Here is a 27,153-nt window from a genome sequence, read left to right on the forward strand (position 1 = left end):
CAGATTGGGGGTAGGGTGTCTGGCTACAAGGGAGGGTGCAAGAAGGAGTTGGACCTCTCTGAACTGGCACACTCTGGACCTGACTGGTCCCAGATAAGGGCTTTTTTTGGACCAGGGGAGGTCATTTCAGGGCTCCTGGTCGTCCGTTGTTCCCCCCCCCCCCCGGCTTCTTTGCACCTCTATCCCCTGCAACCCAACTGATCTGCCCACCCATGCTGGTTCCCTGCAGCCCCTCACAGCCCAGCTGAGCTGCCCATCTGTTCCGTATGCCCTCCCCCATCCACCTCAGCCCAGCTGAGCCCTGCACTGGTTCCCTGCACCTCCCCCCCCCCGAGTCTAGCCTCAGTACCTCCCTCCTCCTGCAGCTAAACTGAGCCCTGAGCTCCACACACACACCCCCACCCCGCAGCCCAGCCCAGCTCCCCGAACCTCCCCACTCTGCAACCCAGCTGAGCTCAATTTCCCTGCACCTTCCCCCAAACCATGCAGACCTGCTGAGCCAGCGCTGATTCCCTGTCCCTGCCTCCCTCCCTCCCCTTGGCTGTGTCTACGCTGGCACGATCTTGCGCCAAAGCAGCCACTGTTGCACAGAAACTTGCTGCCTGTCTACACTGGCCACGTGTTCTTGCGCAAATAAACTGATGTTCTAATGTATGAAATCAGGGTGTCTTGCACCACAACTCTGATGGTCCTGCTCAGGAATAAGCCATTTTGCACAACTGTTCTTGCGCAAGAGGCCAGTGTAGTAGACAGGCAACATGAATTCCTTGCGCAAGAAAGCCCTATGGCTAAAATGGCCATCAGCACTTTCTCGGGAAAGAGAGTGTCCACACTGCCATAGATGCTCTTGTGCAAAAGCACAGCTCGCACATGGCAGTGTGGACGTGTTCTTGCACAAGAACTCTTGCACAAGAAACCGCCAGTGTAGACATAGCCTAAGAGTTTCCTCGCTTGAGCAAAATGAATTTTGTGTTGTGCACCAGTACTGAGTTCATGTAGCTTGTTTGGATGTGCCACTGTGGCATTCAAGTTATTAATAAATATTTTAAAACCTTTATCTTTTCTCTCTGCTGCCATGTCTCCTCCCCTTGCTCCATCAGTTTCCCTGCCTGCTGCCTCCCAACTCCTCACTCTCCTCTGCTGTCCTGACTCCTGCCCTTCTCACTGCCCTCAGCCCTCCTGCGACCTGCCCCCTTCCACCAGCCCTTCTCTCCCCCCTGTGCCCACTCCTCCAGTAGCCCCACTCTGATCAGGTGAGCTACCCCTCCTCATCCCCTCTAACACCTCCTTCTACACACCTGCCCTGCCTCTCTCCTCTGGTGCTGGTCCCTCCCCTGCAGGTGTCTGCCCTTCTGCTTCACCACCAGAATCCCCTGGCACCTGCACCTTCCCTTAGCCCTGCACCCTCCTGTTGCCTCCCCCTTCCCTCACTGCCCCTACCTCCTTTGCCCTCTCTTTCCCTGATGCCCACCCTCTCACCACCCTCTGCCCCCGTTCCCCTCATGCCCCTGTGCCCTCACACATGCCTTGCTCCATCCCTGCCTTTCTCATGCCCACCCCTTCTTTCAAGCCTTCTCCCAGCACCTCCCCGTCCCCCCTCTAGCCCCCAATGCCCTTACCCTCTCCCCTCCCAGCTTCACCCTGTCCCCCTCCCATGGACACCTCCCCTCCTGCCTGTTAAAAGCATTTGCGGAAAAGAGCGTCTAGATTGGCACGGACGCTTTTCCACAAAAGCACTTTTTGCGGAAAAGCATCTGTGGCAATCTAGATGCACTTATGTGCAAAAAAGCCCCGATCACCATTTTTTCGATCGGGGCTTTTTTGCGCAAAACAAATCTGAGCTGTCTACATTGGCTCTTTTGCACAAAAGCTTTGCGCAAAAGGACTTTTGCCCGAATGGGAGCAGCATAGTATTTCCGCAAGAAGCACTGATTTCAGACAGTAGGAAGTCAGTGTGCTTGCGGAAATTCAAGCGGCCAGTGTAGAAGCAGCCTTAAGCTATGTCTACACTACAAGGTTTTTGCACAAAACAGCTGTTATTGCGCAATAACTGGAAGAGCATCCACACCTCAAGTGCGTTTTTGTGAAAAAAAAAATACAGTAAATCCACAGGACAAAGGGCTTTTGCCTGTAGAGTTATTCCTCTCCCCATGAGGAATAACTCCTTTTTGCGCTACAGCTCTTGCGCAAAAAGACATGTGTGGACGCTCTGCAGGGGTTTCTTACACAGTGTGGGTGTTCTCTTGCTTTTGCAGTGTGCTTTTGAGGTGTGGACGTGCTTTTGCGCAAGAAGGATCTTCCGCAAAAAGCTTCTTGTGCAAAAACCCTGCAGTATAGACAAAGCCTCTATGTGACAAAGCTTATGGTCCTTTCTGTTTTCCTCACTAGGATTTGACTTCCACTTTTTAAATGATGTCTTTTTATCTGTCACTGCTTCTTTTACCTGGTTAAGCTACAGTGGCACTTTTTTGGTTCTCTGTGTTTTTTAATTTGGGGGTATACATTCTAGTTGAGCCTCTATTATGGTATCTTTGAAAAATGTCCATGAAGCTTGCAGAGATTTTACTTTTGTCACTGACCCTTTTACTTTCTGTTTAACTAACGTCCTCATTTTTGTGTAGTCCCCCTTTCTGAAAATAAATTCTACAGTGTTGGGTTGCTGAGGTGTTTTTCCTACTTCAGGGATGTTAAAATTTATTATATTAAGGTCACTATTTCTAAGCGGTCCAGTTATATTTGCCTCTTGAACTCCATTTAGGACTAAATAAAGAATAGCCTCTTCCCTTGTAGGTTCCAGAACCAGCTGCTCCAAGAAGTAGTCATTTAAAAGTTTCAAAAATTTTTATCTCTGCATCCTGTCCTGAGGTGACATGTATCCAGTCAATAGGGGGATAGTTAAAATCCCCCCACTATTATCGAGTTTTTTACTTTGATAGCCTCTCTCATCTCCCTTAGCATTTCATAGTCACTATCACTGTTCTGATCAGGTGGTCGATAATATATCCCTACTGCTATATTCTTATTATTGGAGCATGGAATTACTATCCATAGAGATTCTATGGAACATTTTGGGTCATTACTTCATTTGATTCTACGTTTTCTTTCACATATAGTGTCACTCCCCCACCAGCTTGACCTGTTCTGTCCTTACAATATATTTTGTACCCTGGTATGACTGTGCCCCATTGATTGTCCTCATTCTACCAAGTTTCTGTGATGCCTGTTATATCAATATCCTCCTTTAAAACTAGGCACTCTAGTTCACCCATTTCACTATTTAGACTTTTAGCATTTATGTAAAAGCACTTCAATAACTTGTCACTATTTATCTGTCTGCCATTTCCTGATGTGTTAGATGCTTTTTCATTTGATTGTGTCTCATCTTCTCTGATCTATACTTCTATTCTCTCCTCCTGACTAGGGCATCTCTATTAATAGAACCTTCCCTAATAGATGTCTCTGTCTGATCCATGAGCGTCTCTGCACTGGTCAGCTTTCCCCCAGTGGGAGCCAGTTCCATCCCTGGGGCAGCCTGTGTGGGCTACCTAGCCCTTCCTGGGGTGGGTGGGACTTGAGCCCAACACCCTGTGCTCCCCAAGCAAATGCCCTGTCCCCTAATCCACCCCACCTTCAGTGGGTCCTTTATCCTGCCTTCCTAATACGGGAGCCAGCTCCAGCCCCCGAGCAGCCTTTGTTGGCTGGGCCTCTGCTCCCAGGGTCAGGGATAGGGGTGGGGGTGCTCACGCTCACACCCATGTGCTCCTCCAGGCAAATGCCTTATCCCCCTCAAAAACCCACACCACCTCCCTGCCTTCAGAGGAACCCTTATCCTGCCTTCCTAATACAGCAGCCAGCTCCATCCCAGGGGCAGCCTGTGTTGGCTGCCTGGCCAATCCCAGTGTGGGTTGAGGAGAGTGGGGCAGGACATAACCCCACCACCCTGTGCTCTCCAGGTGAGTGCCCCACCACCTAAGCCACTCCAGAACCCACCCCCACCTCCCTACCTTCAGGGCATCCCTTCCCACACTCTGAACCACTTGACCCAAGAGCAGAGGCTGCACCCCTAACCCTCTACCCCAACCTGATGAAAGTGGGGGAAGATGGGGGAGGGATGGACAATGGAAGGAGCAGCGGCAGGGCCTCGGAGAATGGGCACAAAGGAGGCAGGACAAGGGTATTTGGGTTTGAGGTAGATCTTGCATTGCACTTAGATTCAAAAAGCAATCTCATGCTTAAAAAGGTTGGAGACCCCTGATCTTCTCTTTTTAGACAGAGAAGATTCATAAGAGAATGTGCTGTACCGCTGTTGGATTAATGAAATCAAGGATAATTTTGTAACATTACTCTTGTGGTGCTCTGTTGCAGGACTCATAGAACTGAAAATGGAAGGTTGGATATATTATATAACTCTCAGCTGTCTTTCCATCAGCGCCTGTATGCAGACCTGGAAGCGATTTTGTATCATATCCACCTCTGTAAACCTCTTTCTGCTATATCAAAACAACCACTGGTTTATGTCAGGGATATGGTTCCTCAAGCATGTTTCCAAGCCTTGTCCAGGTGAGACCCTTCCTAGATTCATAGTCAAGAAGCCGACAATTGAAGTATCACCAAAGTAGCATGACACAATGTCTGCATCTAGACTGGCAGCTTTTGTGCAAAATCTTGCCGCCTGTCTACAGGCTGCGAGTATTTGCGCAAGAACACTGACTTTGTACTGTACAAAATCAGTGCTTCTTGCACAAATACTCTGATGATTCCAGTCAGGCATAAGCCCTCTTGTGCAAGTATTCTTGCGCAAGAGGGCCAGTGTAGACAGCCAAGTTAATTTCTTGCGCCAGAAAGCCCGATGGCTAAAATGGCCATCGGAGCTTTCTTGCGCAAGAGAGTGTCTACACTGGCACGGATGCTTTTGCGCAAAAGATGTCTTGCACAAATACTTTTAACGGAAAATCTTTTCCATTAAAAGTATTTGCGCAAAATCTTGCTAGTCTAGACGCAGCCAATGATTAATGCCTTGGCATTTGCTTGCAGAAAGAAAGCAGCTCAGTGGGCCTGCAAGTGAGTTTTAGGTGTGAGATCAGGTCTGGGAAAGCACAGATGAGCACAATGCAAATGAGGCTTGCAACTCTGGGGATTAGCATGCTGATTTCATCACCATCCACATGCTTCTGCCCCTCGAATAATTTTTGCAATCACATGTACTTTGATGATAACTAACTGCCCCTACCTCCCTTTCTGGACATGAAGTTATTCCTTATGCAGTGGGGCAGAAGAGATGGAGGAATAGGAAAAAAAGGCAATAAAATTATCTTGTGACAGATGCCTGTTCCACCTGAAAGAACAGAGGCTGGAAAAGCATTCATTCTCTATGTAGCTTTCCTACGGATGTATAGGGTAAAGTAATGGAGCAAGGCGGAGGGTAACAAGCCAAGGAAGTCTATAAACGCAACTCCAGGGTCATCAGAAGAGAGAAGCTTTCAGGAGGCAGAAATCCACATCCAGAGGGGCTGAAGTTTTGATGTTTGCATAATCTTGTTGGGATTTTGTTTTGTTTTGTTTTGTTTTTTAGTCATAGCTATTCGAGTGGCTCAGTTCAGCAGCATACGGCTCCCACCTACCTGTCAACCCCCACTTGCCTCAAAGTAGTCAAAATGTTAGTTGTGTGTTAGTTAAAAAGCATAATAACCTGGAGAGAAAGAGTGAAGGCATAACTGTAAATATAAATTGTTACTATTGTGTAAAATGTGTAGAGAAAGTAATCATGCAAGATAAGCAAAAGAAAAAATAACCAAAAACCACAAAACCCTCTTGCTTTTGAAAAATAGGAAATAGGTTTAATCCATCTTCTGAAATAAGCAAATCAAATGTTTAGAAGGCTGAAAAGAGAGAGTGGGTACTTTACTCTCTGCTATCAATAGAATGGTTCATTTTGCTTATTTTCTAAACTAAAACCCACCCAGCTTTCACTGAAACAGCCTTTATTACTTCTTTGAGAGGGCTCAGTTTCAAAAGATAAAACTCCTACATTGCTCACTTGGGGTGTGTCTGTACAGCAGATCTTAACTCGAAATAAGCTACGCAAATTGAGCTACATCAATTGCGTAGCTTTTTTCAAAATAAATAGGGAGCATCTACAGAGCACTTATTTCAAAATAGAGTGCTCTTCCTCTGACTTCCCTTACGCCTCGTATAATGAGGGTTACAGGAGTCGGAGTAAGAAGTCTTCCAGCTTGGCAGTATTTCAACATTACTTCGAAATAACTGCCTGCTGTGTAGATGAGGACAAAGTTATTTCGAAATAACTAGCGTTATTGGACGTTCTCTTACAGTGCTTATGGGGAAGCTTCACCAAATAAGCATTCAGATTAAATGGCAAAGCTGTTATTTCCAGCTAGAAGAGGAAGAGACCATTGTTAGTGGTTTCTGAGTTTCTTTTTGCATTTCAGTATCTTGCATAAAAGAATGACTTAGATCAGTTGCTTAACTGGGTATCATTTCCAAGGTGGCTGCTATAGTCTTGACTATGGCAGTGTGTCTGTCAGTAGCATATGCCAGACATGGATGCATCAGACTTGTTTAGTGCATGTGTTTGTTTCTTTCTACTGTAAGTGTTCCCAAACTTTTTACCTGCATAACCCCATTTTAAGATTTACTGTTTCCTGAGATGGAATCAAAGCAACATAGCAAACAAAGGTTTTAAGAAATTTACATATTAAGTATATTAGTTAATGCTCTCTAATGTGACACATGGGTTAGTGCAGGGCAACTCAACTTTGGAAGTCTCGGGGGGCCACAGTGATACTCACCGCACATACTGAGGGCCGCAACTTAAGTGGGGTTGCATATACATGCAAATATATGTGCAAATACATGCAAATAGCTTCTTTCACACTGACGGACATGCATACAAAGATTAAGGCAAGACTACACAACACACAGGCCCCATTTAAGTCAGTAAATGCAATATTTACCCAATTTCTACCCATATGACAGCACTTTTAATGAACAATGACAGTCGAGGAATTTAACTGCTAAAATGCATATCAACAGAAGACCATTATATTGAGTACTTTTTTGTTTTGGCTCCCACCTACGGGGTGTGTGTTGAGCCCCAGTAACCCTAAACCATGGGCCACAAATAAACAGGCCTGTGGGCCAGATGTTGAGTTGACCCTAGGTGAGTGTGTTGTGACACAGCTTCTTAAAGTCTGGTAGCTTTGAGACAATGCTCATTTAATCTCCAGTGTGATGTCAGCATGGCTCTTGATGGACACACATGCGACGAATCTAGCTTCACCAAAATACATGCTCGCAAATGGTGCATCAATTTCAAAGCAGGTGTGGAAAGCACAAGATATTCATTCTTGACAACAAAACTCTGGGAACATAAGTTGGGCATGTGTTCCTCTCAAGGAGCAATCCTGGGAAATTTCAATGAAGTTTGACGTCAGTTGCTGACAAATCCATGGCATCAGGCTTGCCCTGAAAGTGGTTTGACACCCAAATTTGTCATGTTCACTTCAGGGGATGAGGGAGATGCAAGCTGTTTCTCCAGCTGGCTGAGAAGTTCAACCGTCTTCTGTGGTGGAGGCTGGATAAATGTATTGTCAATTAAGAACTTGCAAAGTTGTGGGGAGGATCCATAAATTTGTCTTCACTAGATTATTTTTCCAGAAAACATTTTTCTCCATGAATGCTGTGAAAATGATTCCAGGTTTCTGGAGCAGCAGCTCTGCAGTGCTTTGCCAGGTGTAGCTGAGGGTTCTTCCGTTAGGGATGTAAAGGGTTAACTAGGTGATGTTTACTGGGTAATGAGTGAACCGACACGGGCAGAGGGCTGTGATGTGGTGGGCTGGCTGGACTTGAGCAGCTCCCAACCCTTGGAGTGGTACAGTGGGCCCTACCATTTACAGAGGGCTGTGCTGGGGGTGCCTCCCCCGCTCATTGTAGGCTATTTGGACCCCAGTTAACTAGTTAAATGATTAAAATTAATCATTTAACTCGTTAACATTTTTAACGGGTACTTACATCCCTACCTCCCGTGGAAATCAGTGTGTGAGAGGCTGGTGAACATGAAACATGGTGGTCAGAGTGGTTTTTGATAGAGCTGCCATTTCTGTGGTAGTGAGGAATGGAGCTGCAGGAAAGTCAATGTGCCTTGTCGCACTCATGGCCATATACTCGGAGAGAGCATCTCAGAGGGATACAAATAAAGTTGAGAGTCGGTTTTGGTGCCACATACAGTACAACCCCTATTTCATATCCTGATTGAGGCATTTATAAAATTGAAAAATCTCAAAATGACAGATTTGGTGAATAAATTAATGTGTTCATTGATGATTTACATAACAAATAGTTACAAAGGTGCATTGTGCCTGGTTTTTGTTTGGGAGAACTGCCGCTCAACTTTGTCACCAAATTTCTCAGGCTTTTCAAACCAGTATACGTTCATGAATGTTGACCAAAAGATTGAAGTTATGTTTGACAGCAAAATGACGAGTTCTGAAACAAAAACATTGTGCCTATAACTGGTCCGTCATAAGATCGATGTTCATAAAACTTGAGGTTCTGTATTGTGATCAAATCAGCCAATAGTTCAGTGTCTCATCTCCAGTACTGAAAGTTCTGTTTTTCAGTACACCAGTTGGATGTACTCATTAACCCTGCTTAACGAAATGTTTTGAATCATCAGTATGCAAAAGAAAGGTTTATAAATACCTTTGAGTCATCAAAGCAGTTGTAATTTGTGACATTAAATGTTATCAATGAGTTTTTAAATATTTTGTTCAGAAATCATTAAGGAAAATTGACTCATTGCAGTGGTTTTTACAATTCTGAGTGTTTTGTGTATGAAAATGTTCATCGTAACATTAACATACACTCATCAAGCATATCAGCAAAAGCATGAACAAAACGTTTGTTTCTAGTTTTGACAATACGCTTACTTCTTTCCTTTAATAATTCTTATTACATACACAGAAGGGAAATTGCTGTCTCACTTGCACAGAAAGTGACAGCTATGGTCCATTTGGAAAGAAGACACTTCAATATATTGTGCAAAATGCATGTGACGTATATTGCTTTTGCTTCCTCTGCTCTCCAATGTTTTTTTAAACTGATTTAGTTAAGCTGGTGGAAACCCCTTTGTGCACATCCCTAAAATTGATTTGAACCTGTCTTGTGTCAATTTAACTTAAGGAATCTTCTTAGGATAAATTGACCCCCAACGTAGCGGTTGATTGGAGGCAGGTTTGAAATTCATTTTAATTAAACCAGTGAAACTTTTTGCAGACAAGGCCTAACAGCAGAAAATGACTCTGAAGAGGCTGTTCCTTCAGCCAGAGCTGCTAGAGAGCATTATGCGCTTCCTTCCTGCTCTCCACTTCCTTGTCCATACCCAGCCCTGGAACTTTTTCTTTTTTTGGGGGGCGGGGGAAATGGGAGATGTTCATTTGGAGCTGGCTTGCTAGGCCAATCCTTAGCTGCTGTCTTAAAATAACTTTAAAGTCCACTGTGCCACACTAGAGGGGGCTGAAGATTTGGCCCTGTCTCACGTTTCACACTCACGTTGACCTGGCTGGTATAGTCAATTTAACTTTTGTTTTTTAAATATTTCATTTCACTATTTTAGTTAAAAATAATTTTATCAAAACCTTGAATTAAAAAAAAACATGTTTAATCAAATTAAAAAAAAATCACATGCCTGTTTTGTTAAAATATTTGCTATTGAAGAAAAAATCCAGAATACATAACTTTGTTGTTTTAGTTAAATAAAACAATTTAAATGTCTGTCTGGTGATGTTCTCTTAACACAGCATGGCAATAAAATTTGCCAAATATTAATTATTAACCTGTTGAATTGGAGACAGTTCACCGCCCAATTACTTCATAAATATCTGCTTCAATTACCTTTGGCAAATGAAATAATCAATCATTCATTTTCTGATATAGCTGTAAAACTAATCTGAAAAGTTTTCAAAATAATTCACTGTTTAAAAAATGTACCTTCTAAAAATGAAACCTACATCTATCTCTGAGTTGTGAAGAATACGCATTAAGGTTATAACAACCAACAAGAATGCACTTTTATGTAGAAAACCATGATTAAATTGAGTCTTCCTGATTAGTGATTTAAATCATGATTTAAATCAACTTGATTTAAAGCAAATCCACCCTGCTCTGTCTGACACATGCTTGAGCATGTGTGTGCGTGTGTATACAAAGTGAGTGTGTAGTGCTCATTAATTTTGCAGTTGTACATTTTGAAGAGTAATTCTAGAAATCAAAGGCCAAACCCAGTAAGCAGGTACAATTTCCATGAAGCTCCCTGGGACAAATTCAGCAATGGTGGTGTTATGATGGCATGTGTTATAAGGCAATCAGGAAATGAGTTGTTAAAGATGCACAGTGTTAGCTTTCAGTGGGTGTACAAATGAATGTGGGTCATATACCAAACCATTTAGCAAGAGAATGTTATGGTAGAACTGGGTATTTTTCATGAATAATAGTTTAATGCTTGTTATGTGAGCAAAATAAAACTTGGTACATTTTGTGATAATCTATAGAAGTGTTGTGTCTGCTTGTGTTGCAGGCTGGATTATCTGTGCCGCAGTAAGAAGTTAAGAGATGTCATTCAGAGAGGTCTGTTGCCTTCTGCAAAAATGATCACAGTCTTGAGTCAGGAATTTGGGATTCCCCTAACTAAGGAGGATTTGTTTATTCAAAGCCTTCCTTTGCCCTCACTCTCTTCATATGCTTTGCAAAACCCCAGAAGGGTGATCATGAAACAAGGAGCAATGCAGTCTTTATTGGATAACCACAATGAAAAGTACATTCAGCAGAAAAAGGAAAAGGAAGACATGCAGCATTACAAAGACCACATCCAGGTGAGTTGTGTTTGATTAGAACCATCATACCTGAAGCAATCCTAATAGTCATAATAATGCATCACATTGATTTCCCCCTGCCTCCTCCGAAACTATACTCTTTTAGAGTTGGACACATCATGGTCAAAATCAGCACTGTATTATCTATTGCAGAAGCTCATCAGGGTGGGGGAAAACATAGTGGCTACGTATAGACTGGCATGATTTTCCGCAAATGCTTTTAACGGAAAAGTTAAAAACATACATATGGGAAGTACTTCCCTGTTGAAGTACATAAACTGATCCCAATCTGTAGTCTTTTGTGAAACAAAAGACAGGACTATGCAGCACTTTAAAGACTAACAAGATGGTTTATTAGGTGATGAGCTTTCGTGGGCCTGACAGAAAGGTTTGCTATAGAAAAACAGGAACATGTCTAATAAGAATGTCTACTAATAAGAATTAGCAGACTAATGTCAATTTTCTACTTTTCTGACAAAACAAACATTGTGCAGCCAAGTGCTAACATATTAGCATTTCTTTCTAAGTCAACACAGGATGACAAATCATGTAAGCACAATCAGTGTGAATTTGTGCTAGCATCTGAGGGGTGTAATATTTCCTTAGAGGCCACAAAGGGTCCCAGTATGGCTATCTCAAATAAAGAAAAAGGATACGAGGGTATATTTATACAATGCCAGCAGGGCTTTTTGTGAAGGGCCATGAGGTAAGAACTTCTTGCTTGTGGTGTTAACATAGAGGATTTGTAGAAATAAAACAATGTGCTGTTGGGTTTTATTTCCCTGGTCATCAAATACACACACTCGGCCATGCAGAAGTTGCTCCAGAGCACCAGCACTTAGAATCCATGTGTATGAGGTCCTGTACTCTGGACACCCACCTCTGAGGAACTGCTGGTGCCCTTACGAGCTTTAATAATTAGAAAAGACAATGCCATCTCAAGCGCTATTAAGATGTCCTCTTTTGGGGTGATAACCAATAGGGGAAGCCCTGGTGGAATATCTGGAATTATAGTTATTTTATCATAAGGATTAAATGTCAGATCACATAAGACAATACTGAGTCAGACTGAAGATCTATCTAGCCAAGTATTCTGTCTTCTGACAATGGCCAATGCCAGGCACCTCAAAGGGAATGAACAGAACCGACAACCCCTCTCCTGTCACCCATTCCCAGATTCTGACAAACAGAGGCTACGGGCACCATTCCTTCCCATCTTGCCCACTGATGGACCTAACTTCAATGATACAATGAATGTATCTAGCTCTTTTTTAAAACCCTGTTATAATTGTGGCCTTCATAATTTCCTCAGGCAAGGACTTCCACAGGTTGACTGTGCAATGTGTGAAGTACTTCCTTTTGTTTTAAACCTGCTACCTGTTAATTTTGTTTGGTATCCCCTAGAGCATGTGTTATGGGAAGGAATAAATAACTTTTCCTTATTTTCTTTCGCCTTACCAGTCATGGTTTTATAGAGCTCTATCATTTCCTCCCTTAGTCATCTCTTTTCCAAACTGAAAAATCACAGTCTCATTAATCTCTCCTCACATGGCAACTGTTCCATACCCCCTTATCATTTTTATTGCCCTTTTCTGAACTTTTTTCAATTCCAAGGTATCTTTTTTTGAGCTGAGATGACCACATCTGCATGTAGCATTCAAAAATGTGGATTTATAGAGAGGAAATAAGATGTTCTTTTTCTTATTCTCTATCCCTTTTTTAATGTTTTCCAATTACACTAAGCTGCTGTGCAATTTTTGTTCAGACTAACATCGATGCCGTGTACCTGCTCAGCAGGAAGGTGAAAAAGCCGAAGTTCAGAAGCATCAGGATTTCTCCTGGTGTTGGCAAGTCGGTCTACAACTATAGTACTCAGCATCTCAATTCTGCAGAGTGGGCAAAGATGCAACTTTGTAAGGAGCTGGCAAAGGTGAGAGTGAGATATGTATGTAGTGCAATGTTTTATTGGGCATGACTTACCAAACTTTTGAATCCTGAAAGAGAGATGGCCTCTAAATAGATTGACATAAGCACCTTTCTTATCAAAATAGTGGTTCCCAAACTTTTTATTAAGTTGATCCACCAGCTGCGTTTTATCTTTTTTGTGGGGGAATCATTATTATCTATTCTCTCCCTTTCTGTCAGACACCATTTAAAGTGGGGTGGTGTGGCGCTCTGCCCATCCTCATTTCTAGCCAGGCCTTTCCTCAACCTCTCTTGCTCTCTGTCTCCCAGTCCTGCTCTTGTAAGTGGACAGAAAATTCCAGTAGGGTGCCTGCTTACTCCTCATGAAAGTGGAAGACAATAAAGTACAAAATTGCAATGAAACAAAGCACAACACAGCCTTCCAATCTGTCTCTCCCTGGGAGAGAACTAGCCTCTGCTAGATCCTTTAATGGAGAGGAGGCCTCCCTGAAACAGACTCCAAACCCCACAGATTCTCCTGCTGGCCGAGGAAGCCAAACAGTCCAAGTCTTCCCCTACATCAAGGCAAAGTGATGCCTCCTTTAGCAACCCCAGCTGGCCCCTTTCTCTTCACCGTTGGGCTGCATTTGCTACCAGGCCGCTCGTTGACTGTTTGCTTGCTGGCTCTGGTTGTTTCCTTTGTGCTGCTGTTGCTGCATCCTACTCGCCATGCTGCTCTGGCCCAGTGGAAGTGACAGCATGAAGCGGAGTGAGGAGTTATGGGGGGCAGTGACAGGAAGCCCTCCTGGACCATTCCTGTGACCAGCTGATGGTTTGGGACCCACACTGTGTTCAAAGGTGTGATGGGAGTATAGAATCACAATGAAGATTCTACAAGAATATTACTAATTTGTTAAAAATGTTGCTTTCACACCAATTAATCCCACTTACATCAATGGAATTCCACAGGTTTAAAACTGAGAAGAGAAACTGAGCTACCACACATATGTTCATGCATTTTATAAGTAATATAAAGTGGTTTGAAAAGATGTTACACTTAACTCTACATCATTCAGTGTGTGTGTATATATAATCGAGTATTTATGTAGGTGTGACAACTGGCATAGTTATATAATCTTGTATAGGGTAAATTAGTTAACATAGACTATAAAGCTTATTTTATCCATTAAAACTCCTTGTGTATTATTTTTTGTTTAATAATAAAGCATATTATATATAATCCTGATTGTTAACCACTGCCTAACTCCTTGGCACTAGCTGAATATATCCCCATGAAGCAGAATTTATGCTAGTACAGGCTGGACCTCACTGGTTTGGCACCCTCGGAATCTGAGTGGTCCCAGGTGAGGGAATGTGCCGAACCAGGGAAGGTCCCCTGCCACCAGCCTCCTCAGCCTGCCACCTCTCCCCTCCGCTAGCTCCTTCAGCCCCACTACCAGCCGGGTGCCACAGCTGCCCTGGCTCCACTGCAACAACCATTGCACCAGCCCCACTGCCGGAACATCAGCACACAGCCCCTGGCCCTGCTGTTTTAGCAAAGTTCCACTGCTGGCTGGCGCGTGGCCTCAGTCGGGCACTGCTGACCAGATGCAGCTCCAGACGGATTTCCCCTGCTGGGCTGCCGCAGCTCAGCCTTGCTGCCACCCAGGCTGCTGTGGCTCTGACCCCGCTGCTGGGCTGGCATGCACATGCTGCCCCTACCCTGCTACCACAGTCCCGCTACCGCCACCTGTCTGCAGAGGCCCTGACCCCGCTACCATCAGCCTCGCCTTTCGCAGGGCTCTCAGCTGCTGGCTCTCCTGCCCCTGGGCTCTCTCATTCAGGAGCATAAATGTTGCCAGACAGAAGAGTCCCGGTTTAGGGAGGTGCGGATGTATTGTCCTGATTACGCAGCAGTCATTAATATTTATTATCACAGGAAAAACAAAATTCCTGGAAGATGGTTTATTAAAGCGGACATCCTGAATCAGTAGGAAATAGAGTATTGTAACAATGGTTTATATGCATCTGGTACTTTTCATGCGGCGATGCTGTACATACAAATTACGCATATTACATATAGGATGTTGTATGGGTGTGGGACAAGGAGACATTTTTGTCCTGAGGCCTTGGGTCTAAACTACTTCTTTTAAGCTAAATAAATGCATCATATTTAATGAATTCTCTTTATCATCCACATGGGTACTGACATATGAAAATCTATAATGTCATCTGCAACAACTCAGTTTTTCATGGATTTTGAGGCTAGAAGTGACCATTGTGGTTGTCTGTTCTTACGTGCATAACACAGGCCAGAAGACCTTACCCAATAACGAGTCCGTAACTTCTATATGAGCTTTCTCTTTATCAGTGAGAAAGAGATCAGGTCTTGACTTAAAGATTTCAAAATTACTGCCTTAATTTGGGGATGTAGGACTGCGTCAGACCTACCTCCAGGTAGACACTTCTGTTTCATGAGTTTTGAGAGGAGGAACCTCTACTGATATGAGTTTCTTGGATTATTCTGCAGTAGTCGAGGGTCCCCTGAAACTTTGCACAGTTCAGGTGGGATTTTAAAATGATCCATGTTAAAGTAACTCTGCTCCCACTGAAGTCAGTGGGAGCTTTACCACTGAATTTGTGGGGCAGAGTTAAAGCCAATGCTGAGTATCTTTGAAAATTCACACACTCCAGCAGCTTTTAAAGTCCCAGAAAAAATCAGCTGCACTTTGTTAGCTCTTAAAGTACATGTTAGCAGGTGATATTTTGGAAGCTGAAGTGCCTCTTGTGTGGACTTCCTGAGCTCCATAAAAATCAAACATACATACTGAGGATTTCTAACAGGTCCATAAACAGCTTCTGATAGCTCCATAAATAATTCCTTCTAGACCCTTCAAGATTACCGAAAGTCAGCTGGCCTCTTCATGCTCAACAAATGAAAGGCCTGATCCAACTTCTACTGAAGTCAGTGAAGAGAGACTATCACTGAATTCAGTGGGTATTGGATCATCCCTTAAAATAAATGGCTACGTCTAGACTGGCATGATTTTCTGCAAATGCTTTTAACGGAATAATTTTTCCGTTAAAAGCAGTTGCGGAAAAGATCGTCTAGATTGGCACGGATGCTTTTCCACAACAGCACTTTTTGCGGAAAAGCAGCCGTGCCAATCTAGACACAGTTTTGTGCAAGAAAGCCCCGATCGCCGTTTTCGCGATTGGGGCTTTTTTGTGCAAAACAATATCACGTTGTCTACACTGGCCCTCTTGCGCAAAAGCATTTGCCCGAACGGGAGCAGCACAGTATTTCCGCAAGAACACTGACAATCTTACATGAGATCGTCAGTGTTCTTGCAGAAATTCAAGTGGCCAGTGTAGACAGCTGGCAAGTTTTTCTGCAAAAGCAGCTGCTTTTGCAGAAAAACTTGCCAGTCTAGACACAGCCATTGTGTATTAATGTCTTTCAAATTTCAGGTCTTTTTTTGCCTCAGTCTTTTCAGAAAAATTATATCTTAACATGAAATCTTGCCTGTGAAATTTCAGGCTGATTGTTGGTGTTTTGTAAAAGTTTGTTGGGGTATGTTAGGAGAGAGTATACAAAGATAGGCTAACTTTACTCTTAACTATGAAGAAACCAGCATCTCTAGTATGATATGGGTCAAATCCTAGACTGGTGTAAATCAGAGTAACTATATTGAAACAAATTGATCCATGTCAGTTTACACCAGCTGAGGATCTAGATATATCTTTATCTATAAATGACCTAATATTTAATCATTCTAATGATTGCACATTTGTTTTCTGTGCATCATCTTTATGTCCAGAGCTAGGAGGGGGATGCAAAATAAGATGACATTCAAAAATATTTTTGAAGTACTTAATCTCATTTCTTCATACTATCTGACTGGATTAATCTCTGGTTATTTTTAGATGGAAGTAGAACAGAGACAGTAGATGTTGATGTTAATATATACTTTCCTGGGCTGTGGTAATGTCCAGTAGAGGAGAACTTATGTTAACATAGAACATTTGTCATCCTAGAAACCAGAGAGGAGATTCACTTATTGTCATGAATACCTGTCAGCCATATTTGACCCTGTGGATTTGGACACTGTCCAGAAAGAATCTATTGCAAAATCCAAGAATATGTGGTTATCACCAAGTGGGTTTGTATATCCTGGGTTTAAGAGCAGCATTGAATCCAATCTGCACCCTCAGATGCCTGATGAAGCACGTCTGAAGGAGTTAACTGAGGTAACCTAGAAACTTAAAGTAGTAAGCCCCAGAACATTGTTTTTTAGTATCCAAACTGAATAAGGACAGGAGGCTCTGAAAAGGGAAGATGGTCTTACAGGTTTTGAGGGATGGTTTTGGAGAGGATTCAGCAGAGCCTCTTATATATGTTAAGATTTTGTCCCTTACATGCACTTTTCTCCCATTTGTCTAACTAGGTGTGGACATGAAACTTGTCATCTGTGCCTGCAACTACTAGTGTGATTGTAAATTCACATATGTACCAATGGAACCCTGGGCCCGAACATCATAGTGTCCCAGCCCACTGTAAACAAGGCTGGTACTAGCGCACAAGTGCTCTCAGTTTAATTGTACTCTCACCTATGTATCTCCCATTGCTGAGTCCACTTAATTTTTTATTTCTTCCTCTGGCTCTGATTTCGCAAGCCTGAGTTCCTTGTTCTGCTCAGGAGTTCTTTCAGCCTCTAGAAGATGTGGCACACTGTCTAAATACAGCTTGAGGCTGTAGCGAAAACATGCTGACACCAACGTACAGAACAGTTATTAACATAATGAAGCTCTGTTGGTTAATATGCCTGAGTCTATATCTCGAGTCTTATTTAAAACCAGCCTTTGCTATAGAGTGGCCCCATATCTGCTCTTCATTTGGCCTAGTTCACCTGCTTGTGAACTGCGGAAGTTTTTTTTATTAGAAATATGATACATGTAAATATAGACAATTAGCTAATCTGTACAAGTGTGGCTGTGTGGCTTATACTTCTTTTCAAAGGACTGGGTTTCATATCTGGATGGCAAAGTTGTTTGTTAATAAAGTTAAGCCATCAGTAGTCCATAGAGTGTGCCACACTCTCCTTTTAGGAATGTAGCCAAACAGAAATAAACTAAAACACCTTTTATCCAATGTAAGCAAGTAGTTGCCCACCACTAAATTATTTTGGAGAAAATGCTTAGGTGCTAAATTTGCTAAATGTCCACAGTCCCAGGTGTGTCCCTTACCAAATAGCACTGTGTGACTTTCTTTTCTCTTCAGTTTATTATTGTTATTAGTGTTGCCATAATGCTTTAGAGCCCTAGTCATGGGTTAGGACACTATTCTGTTTTTTTCCTTTTAATATCTTTACTTCCTGTGGTGTCTTTCAGCTTCTGTTTTCTCTTTCTCTGTCATTTTGCAATTTTCTCTTGGCCTGTTCCCCTTCCTGCCATTTATTCCTCTTTTCCCCCTCCTTTCTTTCCTTCTATGCCTGTTCTTTCCAATTCCTCTGATCTCTCTTTCCCTCTTTATAGTTTAACTTTCCCCATTCGTTTACATTTTACTGGATTGTCAACTAGACCAGTTCACTCACCTGTGGTCTCGACAGTTTTACTGAATCTGCAGCTCAGCATATATGTAAAATGAGTATGCAGTCAATTAAAATGCATGTGAATTGTCTGTATTTAGGAAGAAAGGGAATAGGAGGTTTTCATGGGGAGTCATTGGGTCCTAACAAATTATTTGAACACAGCTAGTGAGGAACAAAGCTAATGCCCATTTTAAATTTTCATCTGCATTACAATGCTTCTGAAATAAAACAGTTAACGTAGGCAGTGTGTGTTCTGCTGATCTGCACTGTTGGTGCCGTACAAAGAAATGCCACTGCTTTAGGGGCAACAGCAATCCCTAAAGTACAATGCAGCTGTCAGTGTCTCTTGCTGAAGAGATTAAATAAACAGCAAGGCAGCTGAGCAGCATGGGTCAGAACCTTACAAGTTGAAAGAAAGTGGGTAGTGGAAGGTGCAGCTGGTTGGCACAAGAAACAGCTAACCATAAGAAAGGGGAGAAGAGTATAGTGCTCAATGTGAGAGCAACAGTTGCTTAGGATGTGGCACTGACCAGTGGCACTTTGATGGCATGAAGAGAAGGTGGCTGACCACTTCAGCATAAGTGAAGCTAACTCCAGCATGACAGTGCTAAGAGAAAGCACAGGGGAAGCAGGTCCGCCGTGCTCAAATAGTTGCCGCTCTGGGTGCAGACGCTCTCTCAGCATTGAGTCACGATGGTGGGTAATAACTTGCTTAATTTAGTATTCACATCTCCAGAAAAGTCGAGTGAAGATGTAAAACCAGTAGAGTCCACTCTGAAGCCTACTTCCACCACTCAGTGTGCATTCATCTCTTTGTTTTCTTCTTCTCAAAAGCTGAATTTCACCAGGGCATCGAATGTAACCATGGGGAACTGAAACCATCTAGTTTCCTAAAGAATTTAATTCTGCTTTCTGCACGTACTCAGGCACCATCTTGTTCCAGAGCACAGGTGAAACTGCATGGCTAGGAATTTTCTCAACTTTCAGCTTAGAAAAGAGTTGTTCTCTCTTGGACGAATGAATACACCTCACATTTCAGACAGGGGAATCCCAAGGAAACCATATCTGCACAGCAGTTATTCATAGCAGTGAGACTGGATTTGAAGGAGCTACCCCTGAGGATGTTACAGTTTTAAGAGAGCTGAGATAATGAACAGGCTCTGCAACCCTTAGACCTTCTTCTCTTCGCCTGTTTCCTCAGCACAGCTGAGCAGTCAGGACCAGGTTTTGAGTAATGCTCAGCACTTGCAATCGGAGGCAGATTTTCAAGAAAGTTTAGCTCTCGTTTTTAAGATGTAAATCTACTGTTTTCAAAAGTGCTCAGCACTCCCCGCATCTGAGACCTGTCCCTTTTCCACCCGCATTTGACATAAATTAGATATAGACGTTTTCTGGATCAACTGAGTTCTTCTCTCTTTCTCCCCGCGTGCTGTGGAGAATACTGTCAAGCACTACAGCACCAAAGCAGCCAGTTGCTGCTTGTCTTTGAGCTTTCTCAAGAATTCTTGTTTAGAACCAAGGAATTCTTAGAAATACTGTTAATGATGCCTGAGATGTCATCAAGTTTGGTTCAAAGTAGCTTTGCTTCAACCAGACAACAGTATAGTTGAGGTGGGATGTCACTGGAGTGTAAATCTCCCCTGTACCTTATGTAACTATCCATCCTTTTATGTTCTCATTGGTCAGTGCTTTCTTTTGCTACAATATTGCTCAGTCCATAGAATAGTTTCCTTCTTCACAGTGCTTTACAGATGTGTACAAACGTTCAGGAAGAATGCAGTGTCGTTGCACGTCACCCAGAGGTGACAAGAGAGCGGATCCATCTGTAAACATTTTCATCTGGTTACTAGAAATACTGACATTCATTGTAAGTTCAGATTTCTTGCAAAATTGTGTTGTCTCCAGAAATCAGCTTTTATCAAAGGAAAAAGAAATCCAGGCTCTTTCCCACCCCCATCCACTTACAGCTCTGTACAGAGCTGCACTCTGCAAGCCAATAGCTATCACATTGATTTTCCTCATGTGTAGTGGGGGAGGTGGAATAATTGCTGCTCCGCTGAGCCTTTTTTGTGCGAGATTTCAGCCCAAAACAACAGAATTTCATCCCTGAAACGCTGACTGCGTGAAATACCTCCAGGCTTTTAGAAAATCCACCCATCCGTCTAATGTCAGAGAAGAGGCTCTTCACAAACAAGGTGCTCTGCGTCTACTGTATTGTGCTTGAGGCGAAGAAACCATACCATCCTCCACACGCTTGAGCCTTTCCTTCATTACATTTCACCTGTGGAGAGGCCACCTTTTCGGTCACCTCTTTCTGTTCAGCAGTGTAATCCCAGTCTTCTTGCTACACCTGTAGGGAACACTATGAAGTGCCTTATTCAGGATATACTGCTTCCTTAGATATTAAAACAGTTTCCCCAGCTATTTAGCCTACAGTTGTACTTTCAAGTGAATGCCTCTCCCTTTCCCTGCCTCGAGTTCCAGTACTGTCCATAGGAGGTAAAGTGGCAGGTTGGTGATCAGTTTACCATGTCAGAGTTCCCATGTCTTTTCTAGAAGGTAATGCTTTACCCTCTAAACATCCCTGACAGGCTAGTCAAGCAAGACAGGATTCTGAATCCCACTGCAACATGTGTTGCTATCAAGAGGAAAAGTAACGCAGAGCATGCCCTGCCCTTGTTAAGAGGCCAGCAAGTACAAGAGCTCTTCTTTGAGTGCTATCCCTGGGTGTGCTCCACTCTAGGTCCTGGTGCATCCTTGTGCTGGTGAGTGGAGATCTTTTTCTAGCCATGCCCTGTTGCTCTGCACATGTACAGTAGTGTCCCCTCATGCAGTTACTGTCCGTTGAGTATGCTTGCAGTACGGGGCCTCCGTTCCTTCTCTAGCAGCAGATGGAACTTCACTCAGTCGGGATGGTAAGTAGCGGTTAATTAGCTAATTGAGTAGTCAATGGAATTTCCATTGACTACTCAATTAGTTGAAATGGGGGGAGGGAGGACCTGCTTCCCCCCCTGTGGCTCTGCAGTTTAAATGTAGTAGGAACTGGGTGAGCAGGCAGCCCAGCTCTTACTACATTTAAATTGCAGAGCCACAGTGGCAGCATGAGCCAGGACTGAGCAGTCCCGGCTAGCGCCGGCTCCAGGATCGCTGTGGCTCCACATTCTAAATGTAGTAGCCCGCAGCGGCTCTGCTTCCCCTGCCCTTCCCCCCGCACTGGGGAGACGCTGGCTTCCCCCAGCACCAACTCCTGCTTCCTCCCCCTTGCTGCCTCTAATACAGAGGCAGCAAGGGGGAGGAGGAAGTGGGTAATTGAGTAGTGACTCCACTACCCGATAACCTTAAGCTACTTAAGTAGTCGCTTATATCCGTACCTTACAGTCAGCTTCCTTTGGCCTAAAGTGACAAAAACAATTCAAAAAGTTCTTAAGTTTTCACCTTTTTCCAACTTTTGGAACCTTCTTCCATTTTTTATTCAAAATTTTTTAAAAAAGTGTTCATTTCCTGCCATTCCTCCCCCAGTTCAACATGCCTGGTTCCCCAGGATTTAAGAGGTGTGACTCTTGCAGAGACCGCCATGCCTGCCTCTGATGGTCACTCCTCCTGTGTAAAAAGTCTGAGAGAAGGCTCTCTCTCCCAGAAGTGCCCGCACTATTCCAATCTTACAGCGCAGGCAAGACGTGACCAAGCAAACTGGCTGAAGATCTTCCTTTATGAAAGGACTCTTCAACCAACTCAAGAGGACTCTCTCTATTCAGGAAATACCCAATAAAGGGGAAAAAAAAACTTCAGCTTCAGCAAAAAAGTGTCCCTCCTCTTACGCAGACAAGGCAAAAGCAAAGGCCAGGACTTCCCCAGTCAGCTCCTTGCCTCCAGCACCAAACTTTTCTAGAGCTAGCAATGCTGGTAAGCCTGGCACCTCTGGCACTGTGCGCATTACACAAACACTCGCATTCCGAACTGAGGCACAGGTTATCAGCACCGAAATCAACACTGGCACTAATGGCACCAATGTGTGAGACGGCATCGAAGACCACGCCAAAACCAGCACCAGAGATGGTGCTGAAGCCTCTCCGAGCCGACGACACTGATGATGCCCCTGGTACTGATGGCGCTGCCAGTGGCACATACCAGCACGGCACCGCTCAAACGTGCACTGAGGCACCCCTCTGACTGAACGAACTCAGACGGATGTACAGTCAGTGCCACATTCACCAGCATCGTCAGCGCATTCAATCTAGTCCCCTGGACTCCCAGCATCATCCAGAGCGTTTAGTGGGGCAGATACAGGACCATAGAGTAGCTTGTCATCCCAGCACTCCTCCCCAATTCAGAGACCTCTGTCTTGGGGGTCACGCTGCCGTATAGCGACAATAGAGTCAGAAACAGTTTGTATTTACATCTGGTACTTTACAAACTATTACCTTCATAATGTGACCTGATTTTTGTCCTTGCTGGAAAGTTTTCTTAAGTAGACTTTTGTGACTTCTTTCTGTGCTTGGCACTATAGCTGCATTAAGTGACGTAACTTTCATTTAGAAATGGCAGGAGAACATTCTGTTTTCTAACATTTTGGAGCCAGTACTGAGTCGCGACAAATGGTGTTGGGACCAGCGTCATGTAGATTTTGAACTGTACAAGAAGCCACCTGTTTATCTCCCGACATCACCTGCTACGCATCAGGAAGGTAACTGGCTCATTTTCAATAAACACCCCATTTTTTTCCATCTGAGTTCTAACATACACTGATGAGAAGCATTTTCAGTTGCTGTGGTCCTGAAATTATGCCCCTGTCTGTAAAAGTGCATGTGTAACTAATTTCCAGTGTGGTGTAGACTAACGAATTAGTTGGAATTCTGTAGTAAAATTATGGGGCCACTCCTGCAGGGTTCCTGGGCCATAAAACCAGTCCAGTTCTGCTGCCAAGGAATGGGTCAGGGTGCTGAGAGCTTGCCCCAGGTACAGCAATCACTGTGCCTGTGATTTGTGGTGTTGCTGCACCCCAACACACAAGGCATTCGAGGGAGAAACCAAGACAGGGCTTGTGCACTCAGAACTGTGCAGGTCCACCAGCTCTGTGCTGCAGCAACAGCAGTGGAGTGTAGCTGTTGCCAGTCAGGTGGATTAGTTTTGTTGCAGTGCTCCAGCTAAATGCTTGGTTAATTAGCTAAAGAGCTGGCCTAGCACAGTGAGTGCATTGGTGTTAAGTTTATTTGCAGTTAAGTTGTGTCCTTAAAACTGGTAGCTGCTCCTGTTGTAGACCATAAGAAGCCAGTGACTGTGATCTATGTCCAGGCATTAGAAATACTGCCCATTTGAACTGATAATTCTGGAGTAGCGCACCTTGCTCTGGGAGCTAGCGCTGAAGGGCTCTGGAAGGGTATTACCCACTAGTACTGCAGGGGTCTTGTGTATAGGATTCCTGTATAAAATTAGTTAAAAATGCAGCGGCGCACTCCAGTGAGTGTCTAGATTCCAAGCACGTAGTGAGGCAGTCGTTAGTCCAAGGTGTTGCTTTAGGCTAATCGGTGCCAGACTGTAGCTGCTACTTTCATTGCATATTGTGGAATTATGTTAGTCCCTCCCATGCCCAGTTCTTGGTCTTAGACCTTGAACTTGAGGGCCTATCTTTGGACAAACGCGTACTTTTTCCTTCTATACAACTGGTTCTATTGGGTGGCTGATTTTTTTAAGTGAATGGTGACAATCATTTTTGTTACTCATGCAAAGGTCAGACAGCCTCTCAAACCAAAACGAATGCTGGAAAAGCTGGAGGAGGTGCCCATAGATATCCAGTTAAATCTTTTGTCTCCAACATCAGGCTACAACATGCCTCACTGCACATGCTGCTTCCTTCACTAGTTAACTAGAAACAGAGAAGGTTGGAGCCTTAAATTTGTAATTGGCCAAATTCAGTCCATAGTTTTGTCCCAGGTGTGTCATGAACATCAATTATGTAAATACCCATCAAGCAGAAAGATTTCTTAACATTGGATTTTGACAGACTGCTCTGAAATATGGCATTACACACGGATGACTGTTTCTGTAGCTTTCACTTACACCATGGAAACAATTAAGACTGACTAGAACTTATAGAGAGAGGTTCCAGTGAGACTGACTGTACTTAGGGTCAGTTCTGTTGCTCATGACTGACTAGCACTATACCTATTAGCCAAGTCCAGGGCCTACAGAGTGCTTTATTATTGGGTGATTGGTCCAAATTGTTTATATTCTAAACCTAACGCACTATGGGTATGTCTACACTAATCCGCTAGTTCAAACTAGCGGGGGTAATGTAGTCATCCGCAGTTGCAAATGAAGCTCGGGATTTGAATTTCCCGGGCTTCATTTGCATGATGCCGGCCGGCGCCATTTTTAAATGCCGGCTAGTTCGGACCCCGTGCCGCACGGCTACACGCGGCACGGACTAGCTAGTTCGGATTAGACTTCTAATCAGAACTAGCTGTACGCCTCGAGGCTAGTTCAAACTAGCGGGGTAGTGTAGACATACCCTATGTGTGTTCTGCATGAATTTTTAATCCAGGAGTGTGCATTAGCCATTACTCTCCGTCCAGTTATGGTTTGGTACAGCTGAAACTTTGGGAGGAAAATTGTTTAAATGCCTTTGCACACCTTTTTCTTTAGACTATCAGTCCTGCCTTGCTTAAAACACATGGCTCCTGTCATTTTATTTTTCTTTTCAGTGGCCATTTGGCAGGGTGATGAGACCAATCAGCCTCAGAAAACTGTATTTGTTGACACCCAGCTGAAAGTTCACAGGTGCTCCACAGCAGCCGAGCTAACCACACGTGGCCTAAAAGCCAGTGCTCAGCTGGACAAACTACAAGGACTTTTGAAAGATAAACCACAGAAATTCTCACTTACGAGACCAGGCCTGATTCTGCAGGTAATGTACATTTCTCTGGGATGGTAAGCGTTAGTGTTCTCCTGGGAGCAGCACTTCTGAGTGCCTTGCTGACATTTTAAAACAATTTCCATACTTAGCTTATCAAGATATTTTCTTGACATAGACATTTCAATAGTCATTGCTAGTGTTGAGGCACAGAGGAGTGCTTAGCTCAGCCTTACCAAATAATTTACCAGCCCAAGACACAGCGCAGACATGCTCATTCTTAGCTACTTTGGCTGAAGATAATTTAAAATGTTGTTAAATGTAGCCTCCCTGGGGAGGTGGTGACGAGGATTTTGGCAAGCTGGCTCAACAGTAGTAAGGCTACGTCTACACTGCAGAGCTATTTCGGGATACTTCCAGTATCCCAAAATAGCTAGTCTGGGTCTTTTGAGCGCACCTGTTCTTTCAAAATATAACAGGCTCGCTATTCTGATGGCCCTGTAAACCTCATTCCACAAGGAGCAAGGGACATTTCAGAATAGCGCTCTATTTTGAAATTTAGTCTGGTGTAGATAGCGCCAAATTTCAAAATAAGCTAATTGTGTAGCTCAAACTGCCTTACTTATTTTGAGCTACAGGTGCAGTGTAGATGCAGTAGTATTCTGTAGTATGCTCCAATGAAAGCCAGGCAGGGCCCAAACCATTTCTATTCACTAAATACCAACTCTTCTTTTGTATCGTCTCCTGAGATCCATTATGCAGTATAGGCTCTCTTAGCCCTGCAGTCTGAGCTAACATGGAAGAAGCCACACAGACACTCTCAAACCTCTAAGGTTCAGGAATTTGAGCTCATTGAAATGAAAAACTATATTGGTGGCCTGCACCAAACTAATCTCTTGTTGGATGAATCAGTTACTAATGCATGGAAATGACTGACCCAAACAATGAGTAAACTATAAAACTCAAAATGGCATTTCCTTTTGGCTAGAAATACTTTAGAGAAAAAAACCCCAAACCACAGAAAACTTCAAGGTTGTTTATTACAGAGCAAAGCTTAAAGCAAAGTTTGGAGAGCAGTTAGATCTCCAAAATCCCTTCTGGGATGGCCTTCCGTTTTGTTGCACAGCATTCATGTTGCATGAACAGCAGCTTGCCCGTCCCGAATGCACAATGGGCTCTTTGCTCATCCTATCAGGCCGGAATGACTTACAGCTTTTCCCCACACACTTCAGTAGCTGCTTACAGCTTAGTTCAAACCGTGCTTGTGTGCCTCTAGACTTGCAAAAGTACCTAGGAGAACAGGGGTGTTTTCTTTGCTTTTTACTGACGTCATTCTTACCTAGATCCCCTGCTCTTGCTTTTCTGGGCTCAAATGTTGGCTCCAGGATTTTGCCCTGTTGAGCAAAGATAGTTTGACAGGCAGGGGTGGACTGGCAATCAAAATAGGCACAGGAAATGGGTTGAGCACCACCCACTTTTTCACATCAAAGAATTTTTTTTAAATTTACTCTTTGACCCCCATTAGCCACACTCCTGATCCCTGTTAGCCACGCCCCTTATCCCATTAGCCACACCCCCTGATTCTCCTTAGCCAGGCCTCTGGAGGTAACCCTCTCGGGGCAAGATGGACACATGACCAGAAGTAAAAGGTGTCATGTGACCCTCCTAAGGACTTTTCCCACCATCCTCCTACCAATAGGGATTAGTTTGGCCCCCACCAACCCCCCCCCCCTCATGCAACTATCCTGCAATTGCATTAATCCAATGAGTGTGACAGTAACTCGGGGGCAGAGAGGCTGGGGGAAGTGTCCCTCTAAGAGTTTCCTCCCATGAGCAGAATGAATTTTGTGTTGTGCACCAGTATTGAGTTCATGTGGCTTGTTTGGCACCCAAGTTATTAATAAATATCTCATAAACC

General features: G+C 43.7%; 1 protein-coding gene across 4 annotated transcripts in view; it reads left to right on the top strand.

Moving 5' to 3' along the window:
- CFAP92 (cilia and flagella associated protein 92 (putative)) overlaps nucleotides 1-27,153 on the top strand; it is a 254,276-nt gene that overhangs the window by 219,580 nt on the left and 7,543 nt on the right. For all 4 annotated transcript variants that reach the window (XM_075939716.1, XM_075939718.1, XM_075939717.1 and 1 more), the window contains 6 exons: nucleotides 4,366-4,560; nucleotides 10,595-10,889; nucleotides 12,655-12,819; nucleotides 16,833-17,045; nucleotides 22,922-23,069; nucleotides 25,087-25,289. In XM_075939716.1, coding sequence (XP_075795831.1) covers nucleotides 4,366-4,560; nucleotides 10,595-10,889; nucleotides 12,655-12,819; nucleotides 16,833-17,045; nucleotides 22,922-23,069; nucleotides 25,087-25,289 — 1,219 coding nt within the window. The remainder of the gene's footprint in view (nucleotides 1-4,365; nucleotides 4,561-10,594; nucleotides 10,890-12,654; nucleotides 12,820-16,832; nucleotides 17,046-22,921; nucleotides 23,070-25,086; nucleotides 25,290-27,153) is intronic.

The sequence above is a fragment of the Pelodiscus sinensis genome, chromosome 11 (genome assembly GCF_049634645.1).
Source record: "Pelodiscus sinensis isolate JC-2024 chromosome 11, ASM4963464v1, whole genome shotgun sequence".
In the NCBI taxonomy this organism is placed as follows: Eukaryota; Metazoa; Chordata; order Testudines; family Trionychidae; genus Pelodiscus; species Pelodiscus sinensis.